Source organism: Saccopteryx leptura, chromosome 4, assembly GCF_036850995.1.
Source record: "Saccopteryx leptura isolate mSacLep1 chromosome 4, mSacLep1_pri_phased_curated, whole genome shotgun sequence".
Taxonomy (NCBI): Eukaryota; Metazoa; Chordata; class Mammalia; order Chiroptera; family Emballonuridae; genus Saccopteryx; species Saccopteryx leptura.
In genome coordinates, this window is record NC_089506.1 from 38,616,711 (window position 1) to 38,629,432 (window position 12,722).

At 47.4% G+C, this 12,722-nt stretch overlaps 1 protein-coding gene across 2 annotated transcripts in view; it reads right to left on the bottom strand.

The window, feature by feature from the left end:
- COL4A2 (collagen type IV alpha 2 chain) overlaps window positions 1-12,722 on the bottom strand; it is a 201,294-nt gene that overhangs the window by 27,359 nt on the left and 161,213 nt on the right. For both annotated transcript variants that reach the window (XM_066380564.1, XM_066380563.1), the window contains exons 28-30: window positions 7,574-7,681; window positions 4,384-4,605; window positions 84-245 (exon numbers count right to left, since the gene is read on the bottom strand). In XM_066380564.1, coding sequence (XP_066236661.1) covers window positions 84-245; window positions 4,384-4,605; window positions 7,574-7,681 — 492 coding nt within the window. The remainder of the gene's footprint in view (window positions 1-83; window positions 246-4,383; window positions 4,606-7,573; window positions 7,682-12,722) is intronic.

A 12,722-nucleotide genomic window follows, 5' to 3' on the forward strand; every position in this document is an offset into this window, starting at 1 on the left:
AGCTGCCCAGGGGGTGGTGGTACTTGCTTGGTTGTCAGTATGAGTGAGGCTGTGCCCCCTCAGTGGGAGGGTGGGTTTCTCACCTCCATGGCCGATGGCGCCCGGCAGCCCCAGGGGCCCCTCCTGGCCGGGACCTCCAGGGAAGCCGTGCTGTCCGGGGGGCCCAGGCTGTCCTGGCTGTCCTAACGGCCCTGGGAGGCCTGGCTGGCCCTTCAGGCCCGGCATCCCTGGCATCCCTTGGCTTCCTGCAACAACCGAGACAAGAGCGGTGAGGCCAACCCCGTGTGGTTAACTGCAAACAGTATCTACAACCTCAGAATTGTTCTATAAAAATTGAATTTAACTTTGTTCTGTATTGTAGCACCCTGGAAAATAGAAAGAACTACAAAAGATAAGATCAAAGTAACTCATCCCATCACCCTGAGATAATTACTAACATTTGGTATATTTCCTTCTGGCTTTTTTTTGTATTCACATAAATATACATCCAAATAGATATTTTACAGAACAAATGTCACGCTACAAGTAAATTTTAATCTAGCTTTTTTTTTCACTTGACATTATATTTTAGCACTTTGCCACATTAAAAATACTCTATAAGCGTATTAAATGGCTACATGAATAATATCCCATCACATGGACACATTAGTCATCCCATCTTTTTTTTTTGTTCGTTCTTACAGTGTTATAAGGAAGGGGTTTTTTTAGCGGGTCAAAGCAAACGTGAGCTTAATGCTTTTTCATACACAGTGTCACGCTGACCTCAGACCGCCTGCCCCGTGTTTGGCTCTCCCTGACTTCCCAGCCTTGAGAGCCGGCGTTAAAGCACTGGCGGAAACCTGGCAGGCAGATGTCGGGAGGAAAGTGAGTGCACCCACGGTGTTATTTTGCATGGTTTTGATTATGAGGTATATTTCTTTCTCCTAGTTTTTTGCTTTATGGTGAAATTTTTGTTCTTTGCCAATACTTACCTTTGGATATTTTGGTATTTTTCTTATAGATTTTCATATTCCTCGTGTATATTAATTTATTTTCCTACATAGTCCTATTTTAGAGTTTACTGTCTAAATTTTCATTTTGTTTTTTTGACACAGAGAATGTTAAGATTTGTGTGCAAACTCATTACATTTTTTGTTGGTGTGTGTGTATGTATTTTCTTTCCTTGATTTTAGCCAAAGGTCAGATACTATGAGCATATATTTTCTTCTAGCTTTTTTTTTTAATACTTACTCTGTTTAATACAGAACATCTGCCTCTTTATATTTAGATATTTTCTCCTTTCTTCTTGTAACTTAAAGTTTGTTACATTCATTTAATTATTAACAGTAGGAGGGCCAAAGCCTGTCGTTTGCATAATGTGTCACCAGTGACTGTCAGGGCCACTTGCTCATTTGTCCCTGACCATCCCACTAAGTGTGCAGGGCTCACCTGAGAAGGGAGGCAAACAAGCAGGGGAAGCGGGTGGAGGGTCGGTAACGAAAGGAATCAAGTTAGTTTGGGACCAACTCAGGCTCTCAAGCCTGTGCTCCAGTTATCTGACTTCTTAAACCAGATCAGGGAGAAGAGTGTGGAGAAAGCAGGGTGCATTTATTCGTGCACACTCCAGTTCTACTGTGGGAAATGAGGACACTTATTTTTGGGCTCTACGTTTAAGATTTCACCGTTCCAGGGAAAGTATGATTGCTAGTGGCTGCTGGTGGCCTTGGCGGAGTAGGCGGGCCGTGTGGTAGGTGGTAAAGTTTTACTGGGAAGTCAGGCTCCTGCCACAACACTCTGTCCCTCTCCAAGGACAGGTAAAGTGACGTCATCACCAGGCGCCTTTAAGGCTACATGAACTGAGAGCACTGAGCACGTCAGGTCATGGGAGCCCTGGCCAGCGGGGTCGAGGCTGGTGTGAGCGCAAGTGTCTGGGGCGCCTCCCTCATTGAAGGGGACAGGACAGGCCACAAATAAATGGTTGACATGACCCCTGCTACTTAAGGTGGAGGCATTTTGGTCTTTTAGTTGTCTGTGGAGTTTAATATTTTAAGTTAATATCCATTTACCGAACATCTGTTAAAAAAAAGGAACTACAAAAAAAAAAAAAAAAAAATCAGCTGCCCTCAGCTAAATAAAATCTGACCTGTGGACTTGTGTGACTCCATCATTCAGAAGTTCTGCTCAGGAACTCAGGCTGCCCAGGGCACCTATGTGACTGCCCCAAACAGCCAAGCGAGCCCAGATGTGGTGTCATCCGCCCCTGCCCTTGTTACAGCAGTGGATGGACGTGGCATGGAAACAGTTTCTCAGAACTCTGATGCTTCAGAAGTTAAAACTTTTACCCAGTGAAACACTCTACCTAAACAAGCTGGTCATCAAGATGACCCTCAACTTGGGAAAACGTCACAGGCTTGAAAGGAAATCTGTTGCCATTTTTTTTTTATTGTTCTGCTCAAACATGTTGAGGTCTGCAGGAAATAGTTATGTTTTAAGAAATCTACAAGAAGTATCTTCTGGTAAAAGAGCTCAGGGCACAGTTGTTGCAGTCGGACTGCAGAAGAGATTGGTGGGGACACACTGACACACATAAGTGTGAGTGCTGAAAGGGTTTTTAAAGAACCACCGGAAGGCTGAATCACAGAGTGCCACCTGTCAGGGCCGCCAATTCCTCGGTCTCCACAGAGTCACTGAGTGATCCCTATGCTCCGTAACTGACCGAGAGGCAGTGAAGCTGGCAAGGGCAGACCCTGGGCGTCCTGGCCTCAGGTCCCCACGGCTTGGTGATTTTAGCCAATGTCTCACATATCTGGCTAGCCTTGGATGAAGCGGTATGGTTCGGGGTGTATGTGTAGATGTATGTGTGTGTGCATGAAGAGTGTGAACATCAGAAGGTGAATATGACTGTGTGGGCTTGTTCGTGAGTGTATATAAGAGTGTGAGTACATACATTTGAACATATATAAGGGTGTAAGTGTGTGGGCAGACATGTGTGGGTCTGTGTGCATGTACATGTGTGACTGTATATATATATATAAGTAGGCATGGACATTTATGCATAAATGTATGGGGCCATGTGTATATGATGTGTGTGTGCACGTGCGAGTACGTGTGTACATGCATAAATGAGTGTGAGCGTGTATATGTACACGTGTGCCATCTCAATCTCTTTGTTCTGTTCTTTGGGCCTCACCCCAGCGGGTCTCCTGGTGAGCCCTGGCACCCATGCTGGGGTTTCTCCTGGTCACGACAGTGGAGGTACTGATCAGCATCATCATGGAAACCCGTCTGCCCTGTGCCGCACCTCCCAGACCTGCTGGGAACTGGCAGGCTCATCTGCAAACCAACTCACACCCCTGAACTTGACGAGTTCACCTGCCCTTTGAGAACCAAGCCTCAGCCCCCTAGTGTCTTCCTGTAAAGGATGCCTACAGGTCTGATAGTATCCGCTTCCTGCGCAACGTAGGAAGAAGCTTCCTCCTGCCTGGGCTTGAGGGCAGGGACCGAAGACAATGCCAACAGCAAAAGTCACAATGCATTCTGCATCTTTGTAGTTGATCAAGACCACCAATATCAGACTTCAATGGTCTGGCAGTCTCCAGCATGTGGTGCACCAAAGGCAAACTCTTGCTCTTTAGTGACACAATCTTTCATTAAAATGAGGAGTTTGGGGTTCTTAATATCAGTCTTGTATAAATTGGATATGTAAAGCCAACTAAGGCCTTGTTTATTCATCAAACAACAGGCGGTTTTTCTATTTTCATCAATTTTGCACCAACCCATGAAACTACATTCTAGATCAGCGGTTCTCAGCCTGTGGGTCGCGACCCCAGCGGGGTCGCCTAAAGCCATCGGAAAATACATAATGCATATCAGGTATTTACATTCCGAATCATAACTGTAGCAAAATTACAGTTATGAAGTAGCCACCAAAATTATTTTTTGGTTTGGGGTCACCGCAACATGAGGAACTGTATTGCGGGGTCACGGCATTAGAAAGGTTGAGAACTGCTGTTCTAGATCACCTCTGTCTTCCTCTTCAACCTCTCACTAAGCGTGGCCGGCTTCCTTTTCCATGCCCACTGAACACGTTCTGCTGAAGGCACCAGCAAGCCGCCCCCAGCTGATTCACACCCGACTTTATTCTGTTAGTTAATCTATATATTTGTAGAAGGTCTCAAATGATCCTCCTTTTTAGATACAAAAGGTAAGCACAGGAGGATAATTATTGTCCTAAAAACATTCTAGAGGAACGTTGGAACAAGGTGGGGATAAGAAAAAGCAGGACTCTACCACACAGTTCTGTTGCTTCTTCCCAAGTCCCCTCAGAGGGGTTTCGGAGCCACCCCTGGCAGCCGCAGTGCGGTGGGACCCAGCCCCAGCTGTCCTTGGGCCGTGGTGACTTACCCCTGTATCCAGGTAGGCCCCTGTCCCCGGGAAAGCCTTTCAGTCCGGGGTGTCCGGGCAGTCCGACATCTCCTCGGTGCCCAGGCTGGGCCCCCAGGACTTCGCCAGGAAGGCCTCTGTCCCCCGGGGGTCCGACTGATCCTGGAGCTCCGCTGGGACCTGGGAATCCGTCTGGGCCAGCGAAGCCCATGGCGCCTTTGGATCCTCGGGGCCCAATGAACCCTACGGGGAAACACGGGTCATCCCATGAGTGCAAGTCAGCATTGTGATGTTCTGAGGGAGGTAGCAGAAAGAGGCTGGGGTCCCCAGCTCAAGCCCTGGCCCTGCTGCCCACCTTGCAGCCCACACACTAACGCCTCCCTCTGCCACCTGGCCCCCAGCCCTACAATTTAGCTACAGTAGGTGAGGTGTTCAGAATCAACTCCTCCTTGGACATAAATTGTCATGATTCATGATACCCAATGTTGTGTAAATAATCCCAAAAGACTGTTTTTGTGGGACCTTAGGATGTGCGTGCAAGTGAGGGACAGAGCAGAGTGATGGAAGAGCTCTCAGAGTCCAAACTCTGCCCCCTGGAACGCTCCCCTTGGTCATCAGTCAATTCTGAAATGCTCTGACAGAGAATCAATAGCTCTTTGTCACTGTGACTGTCAACTGCCCACATCTGGATGGAGGAGGGTGGCTGTCACGTGTTGGGGCAGTGTGCCTTTCCTGGACGCCACTGGATCAGATGGTCTCATCACGACTTCCCCTGTCAGTTTCCTGAACCCTGACGTGACCTTAGCTTGAACTGTGGGAACAGAAAGTCACATGTTTGTTCAGAAGGAAAGCATTTTGTGGTCATTCCTGCCCTGACTTTGGCGTGTAGGGTGCAGGAAAGAAGACACTGAGTGCGCCTTCTGTGTGGTACACCTGACATAAAGACCCGTGCCCGGGCCCTGGGGCTTTCCTAGGGCGGCAAAGCTTGCCTTTCCCAGAGCTGGGAGATGGGTTGAATGGTATGTCTGTTGTTGGGCCACAGAACAAAAGATCTGGACACAACTTGAGAATGAATTAGCTGGACCCTATTTCAGAGTTTTAATGATGTGATTTGCCTACATAAAGAAGGGATATGGCTTTCATGGAAACGTTGAAAACTATACATGGGAATTGTGTATTTAAATTTGTGTGTATGAGTGCATACATGGATCTTATTTCTCGAATAGACTCTTGTGTGTTTTGCAGTCTCTGAAGTTAGGCATTTTCTTTTCTTTTGCACATAGTAGTAGAAGCATAGTATATTCCCTTACCGATGTGCATTTCAAAGACTGGACAGATCAGTTCCTCCTTTACTTCTTCCCACTGGTCTAACCAATGTCCCTGTTCACTTAAGAGCTTACATTTCAATATAGAACAGGCTTTCTCCGTATGTTGTCGGCTTCCCAAATATCCTGATAACAGGCACATCCTGCTCATTCTCCACGCCGGGAGAACCCTATGCAGTTCACGCCCACTTGTCTGGGCACATAAATTATGATTACTAGGTATCCTTCATATTCAAGGCAAGAAGGTATTAATCAATTGCTTTTCTTCTCTCAAAATATAGTCACAGTTTACTTTTGTATATGGCTTGTCAACCAAATGGCAATGCTGTAACTCCTAAACATTTAGGTGCTCCTGGCAGGGCAACAAACTGATACACTCTGATCCTCTGATGTGGTGGCAGAAAAACTTTCTTTGTTTCTTTCCAAGGCAGGATTTTTATCAACACCTTGACAAAAAACAAAGTGGGTATGCCTCCCCAATTTTGCAAAACATGGTGAAATGCATAATATGAAAAGGCAACAGGATAAAAGTTTGCAACATCTTTATGGCTGGAGCACTGAGTCCAGGAAGAAAATCTGTCAGGGATTGAGGCAAAGTTCTATATTTAGGATTAAGCTGTTTGTCCAAGGGCTGGACAGAGAGGAGGCAAAAATTTAATTAACTTCGCTGAAAATATTTACTAAGGACCTAACTCTAGGGACACAGAGACACGCTGTTCTGCGCGATATTCCAGACAGCTGGAATGCTTATTCCGTTTCTGGGGCCCAGTGTGAGATGAATGCTGACACACGGAAGCGCAGTCATCAGAGGAGGTCCAGGATTCTGAGGGCACTGGAAATTATGTCATAAAAAGAAAGTTTGCGTTCCTGGGGTCGGTTCTGTTGGTTCTTGAGATGGCAGTGGAGAGACGGGCTGCTCTCTCCGAGTGTGTGTGGGGTGGTTATGAAGTAGAGCCATTGCCTCAAGGAACAACCAGTGGAGAAGCTACTGGGAGGCAGGTTTCATTCCAGCCGAGCAAGAGCTTTCTAGCAATGAGAGAGTTTCAATGTTTCACAGGTGCTGGGTGACAAGAGTGATTCCAGTAGAGGCTAGAAGCACACTTGACCAGAGTCCCAAGGGAGGATGTTTGGACTCGAGTGGCCTTAGTGACTTCTACAGTTTTATTTAAATAATACGAGTTAAAAATGAATGGGCCTCTGCATGCCACGCAACATAGTCATACTCACACCGTTTTAGCCATAATCACAAAGGGACACCTGGGCTTGGGGACATGGAATCGTGTTATAGAGCCTGCTGACACTGAAGCAGGTACTTCCTGCTTCTTACCCCAGTTCATTACCAGAAACACAGTCTTTCCCTCCATATACAGGTAAATGGCTCACGCTCTTTTAGCGACTAAATGACTTAGATAATCCTTTGCTGTGTCAGATGTAGACGGAATGGTTCAAACTGTTGACTCAGACAGGCTGCAAACTGAAGAGTGAGCAGGTAATCCGTGTAAAGGAAAACCATCCACGGTATTTATCTGGCAGTGATCGGCAGATTGGGAATCGGCGGAGAGGGCTTTGGGGCCCTTCATGAGAATTGCAGCAGAGGGTAACACTAGGGTGCCCTTAGAACGTTTACTATCAACCAGAGGAAAATCTTTATGCACAACTGTCTTTTTTTCCTGCAATATCTGTGTTATCTTCTGCAAAACTCCAGTGCATTAGTGATAAAAAAAAAAAATCAAAAGTTTTAATCTTTAAGAACAAAAGTTGTTATCAAGCATTTGTCGATCCAGCTTCTAAATGTTGAAAGACAACAGAGGTGGGACACCCTGATCACAGGCTCACAGTCATGTCCTAACCTAAGGGCCTGAGAGGGAGGTCCCACCCTGACTTACCTGGGGGTCCTGGGAACCCTTCACGACCTGGATCTCCTGGAAAACCCTTGAGTCCCGGTGGTCCGTCAGCTCCTGAGAGTCCTGGTATTCCTCTGAGACCTTTGGCACCTAAACAACCCAGAGAAATCACAACACGTATCAGAGCCCCGTGAGGAAACCCCAGCAGGATATGAATGCGAGGTGATCAAGTCTGGCACCTGACTTAAGGTGGCCTCTGATGAAACTGGAAACCAGTGGGTCTGCGGGGTGTCGACCCTCACAGCAGCTCTGACAGCCAGCCAAACCCAAGTGTGGACCCCACAGACCCCGGCAGTGGGCCCACCCATCAGTGAACACCACCAGCTGGCCTCCCAGAATCCCAGGCGGGGCTGACTGGGGAAGGTCTTTCTCTGCTGGGGCCTGTCAGTCTGGAAGAGGTGATCACTCCTTCAATTGTGCATAGACCAACGAAAGGACGCAAGGATCATGAAGAACAGGGAACCGTGACACCAACAAAGAAAACCAACAAGGTTCTAGTAACCAAACCTAGAGAACTTGAGATCTAAAGAGTGCCTGACAAAGAATTCAAAATAATTATTGTAAAAACAAAACAAAACAAAAAAAATAATTGTCCTAGAGAAGTTCAGTTCATACAAGAGAATGCAGACAATAAATACAACCAAGAAAATAATACATGAATGACATGAGAAGTTTTACAAAGAATATAAGCCATAAGAAAACAAATAACAAAAATCCTGCAGCTGAAGGTTGTAGTGACTGAATTAAAATAGCATCTCTGGGCTTAAAGAACAATTTCCAGTGTTCAGAAATCATGCTTAAGGACTCAAACTATAATAATATTAAGGATCCATGATGTACTAATTAAGGGCTCAGAATGCCTGGGTGTGAATCTTGGGCCAAGATTCTTGGCTCTACTGCTTCTACATGTGTGGCCTTGGACATGTTTCTTCTTCTTCTTCTTCTTTTTTTTTTATTTTTATAGAGACAGAGAGAAAGTCAGAGAGAGGGATAGACAGGGACAGACAGACAGACAGGGATGGAGAGCTGAGAAACATTAATCTAATGATGCATTGCGACACCTTAGTTGTTCATTGATTGCTTTCTCATATGTGCCTTGACCGCGAGCCTTCAGCAGACCGAGTAACCCCTTGCTCGAGCCAGTGACCTTGGATCCAAGCTGGTGAGCTTTTGCTCAAACCAGATGAGCCTGCGCTCAAGCTGGCGACCTTGGGGTCTTGAACTTGGGTCCTTGGCATCCCAGTCCGACACTCTATCCACTGCGCCACCGCCTGGTCAGGCTGGACATGTTTCTAAGCCTCTCTGTGCCTCTGTTTCTTCAACTGAAAAGTAGGGAAATAATACCTGCTTCATGGGGTTTTGTGAGGACCAAATGAGCTGATCCCCGTCAAATATCTGAGCAGTGCTTGCACAGTCGCTGAGATGAAAAGAAGGCTGCGGTCCCTCACCAATGTCACAAAGCTGGACTTCCATGCTTTTCATCCATGTTCACAGCTTTCCCCCAGAAAACAGATGCTGTATGACAGCCAGCCACCCACACTTCCCTCCTCAGAGAGTGGTATGCGATGGCAGAACGGAGCGAGGAGAGCTAGATAGGAAGCAAGCTAGGGGCTCTCAGCCATGGGAGCCCTGGACAGGAAATGAAACTAACCAGCCATGGCAGGACAATGGCTGGAGCCTCAGACACCCAGACCCAAACTGGGTCTGAGCCCTTTGACCAGACCTCAGATTACGTCTCTGGTCTGGGTGTGTGTCACACGCATGGGCCTCTGGCTCTCTCTGACCACAGGGACTTCATCTGTGTAAGAAGTTCTTGCATGAAACAAGGTTTGCAAACTGACAACTAAGCACATGTTTCTGAACACGGGGTTCTTGGGAAAAATTCCTCACGTCTGCCTCTGTTTCTATCAGGTCCAGGGTCAATGTCAAGAGCCATGGGATCTAAAGCTACACAGACTGGCTTGAGTAGAGTAGATCCTTTTTTTTTTATTTTACAGGGACAGAGAGAGAGTCAGAGAGAGGGATAGACAGGGTCAGACAGACAGGAACAGAGAGAGATGAGAAACATCAATCATCAGTATTTTGTTGCGACACCTTAGTTGTTCAATGATTGCTTTCTCACACGAAGGCCCCTTGACCGCGGGCCTTCAGCAGACCGAGTAACCCCTTGCTCGAACCAGTGACTTTGGGTACAAGCTGGTGAGCTTTTTTTTGCTCAAACCAGATGAGCCTGCAAGCTGGCGACCTCGGGGTCTTGAACCTGGGTCCTTCCGCATCCCAGTCCAACGCTCTATCCACTGCGCCACCGCCTGGTCAGGCTTGACTAGACTCCTGGGCCTGGGAGGGTCTCATTGTCATAATCAGGATGTGACTGTATCAGACCTCCAGAAACCTGACAACTCCAGATTCACTGCAGCCTTGACTGCCGGGCCACAAGAAAGAACCTGGACGACCTGCATCTGCGGGAACCCGCCCTGGACACCACACAGGCAGTGAGTACTGGCCTGCTCCTCGGCTCCGAGCTTAGGGCAGCTTCCTCAGGGCCTGAGTGGTTCTCAGCCTGCTCCTCGGCTCCGAGCTTAGGGCAGCTTCCTCAGGGCCTGAGTGGTTCTCAGCCTGTTCCTCGGCTCCGAGCTTAGGGCAGCTTCCTGAGGGCCTGAGTGGTTCTCAGCCTGTTCCTCGGCTCCGAGCTTAGGGCAGCTTCCTCAGGGCCTGAGTGGTTCTCGCCTGTTCCTCGGCTCCGAGCTTAGGGCAGCTTCCTCAGGGCCTGAGTGGTTCTCAGCCTCCTCCCTATGGCCCCCGAAACCTTCTTCACTCACTCAGACCCTCCTGGAGCTTTGGAAAAAATACTGATGTCTGGGAGGTTGATTACACCAGCACTTCTTTGGGGAGCACATTTTTTTTAAAAATTGAATTTATTGGGGTGATATTGGTTCATAAAACCATACACGTTTCCAGTGTAGAACTCAACAAAACATCATCTACGCACTGTATGGTGCTCTGGGGACCACATTCTGAGCAGCAAGGCACTAGGAGGCTGCTGTTTCCTCCAGCTATACAGTCTACACCTTCTCACAATTCAACCTTCCCCATTGCATTCTGCAAACAACACAATAACCTAAACATTTTTAATAAAAATGGGAAACTTCACCCAGAGCCAATATACCCAGATTTGAAAAATGTTGACTTATATATACAATATTACTTATAATGAATGACTTAGACTAAAAAGAAAGTTAAACTTCAGACCGGCTAAGTGAGATAACTCCTAATCTATTGGACATCCTTGATCTGAGCCTTTTCCTTCCTTCCTTCCTTCCCTCCCTCCTTCCCTCCCTCCTTCCCTCCCTCTCTCCCTCCCTCCCTCCCTCCCTCCCTCCCTCCCTCCCTCCCTCCCTTTCTTCTTTCCTTCTCTCTCTCTCTTTCTTTCTATCCCTATTTCTTTCTCGAGTGAGACAAGGGGAGACAGACTCCTGCAAGCACCCTGACAGGGATCCACCCAGCAACCCCTGTCTGGGGATGGGGCTTGAATTAACCATGCTATTTTTAGTGCCTAAGGCTGACGCTCAGACCAACTAGCTATCCTTAGCACCAGGGGCTGACACTTGAGCCACTGGCTATAGGAGGGGAAGGGGGAGAAAAGCGGGAGAGGAATTGATCCCAGTACATACATATGCTGGTCAATGCTCTATCCACTGAGCCAACCTGCCAGGGCCTGAACCTTTTTATATGGGAAGCAAACTTGGAACATTTCCCAGGTGGCTCTGTGCTTGCCTGCTCTCAGGCTCAGGAGGTTCCCTTCATCTCAGGCTCTCAGATACCACAGCCAGCACACCTGCCCATCGCTGGCAGCAAGGGGCTTCAGGATTCACCCTATTTCTCCACCAGTAGTGAGGACAGCAGCCTCATCTGCAGCAGGTGAGGCAGCAGGGCTGGGACGTGAGCAGGGGGTGAAGAGGTGTATAAATACAGCAAGAATTCCAGCCTCTCCACGCTACTGTTCTTCAGTAATGTCCCTGCTCTGCATCATGTAGAAGGGGACTATCCAGCATCCTGGAGTTTTCCATCTTTTAGAAAGGGGCAGAGAGAGAGTCTCGTGGAAGCACTTCCCTGGGGCTGGAGAGAAAGAGCGCTATGTGTGGCACCCTCCAGGTCTCACTGTGGGACCTCAGTCCCCGACGGTCTTGTCTGCAAAGCTGCCCTTGGGAAAAACACACGGGGTAGGAACCCAAGCTCCCCCCACTCACACTTCCAATACATGCATAGATTATCTGAAACTTCCCACTGATAGCACGATCCTCTTAGACCAGGGGTCCCCAAACTTTTTACACAGGGGCCCAGTTCACTGTACCTCAGGCCGTTGGAGGGCCGGACTATAAAAAAAAAACTATGAACAAATCCCTATGCACACTGCGCATATCTTATTTTAAAGTAAAAAACAAAACGGGAACAAATACAATATTTAAAATAAAGAACAAGTAAATTTAAATCAACAAACTGACCAGTATTTCAATGGGAACTATGCTCCTCTCACTGACCATCAATGAAAGAGGTGCCCCTTCCGGAAGTGCTGCGAGGGCCGGATAAATGGCCTCAGGGGGCCGCATGTGGCCCGCGGGCCGTAGTCTGGGGACCCCTGTCTTAGACTATTATCTCCCCAGTGTAATTACATGATTTTTAACAGATTCTTATTCTTGACTGGGGAAAGGTGAGGAAGGAGCAGTTAGCATTACTCAGTGGCAAATGATGGTCTCTCTCACACAAGACTGGACTTCTCTGATCACTCTGACAATGAAATAAAGGTTTGGTCAAACTCAGGCGTGTAGAAATATACCTGTTCAGAATGCTGACATATTTCTGAATCTATAAATATAAATGTAATAGATGAACAGAATAAAAGGGCTTTGCATTGTTGAAAGTCTTACATGAATATAAAATTTGACAGATAAAATAAAGCAAAAGATACATTTTTCAAGTTGTTTTGAGATGAAGATGTATCAGATGAGTTCCATTCCTAAGTCAGTTTCTGAGAAATCCCAGTCAGGCTTAGGAGAAGAGTTCACTGAAACTGAGAAGAGGACACGGAAGAGCAGGGGCTGCCTCTGACCCCGCCAGTATCTCAGATCACAGG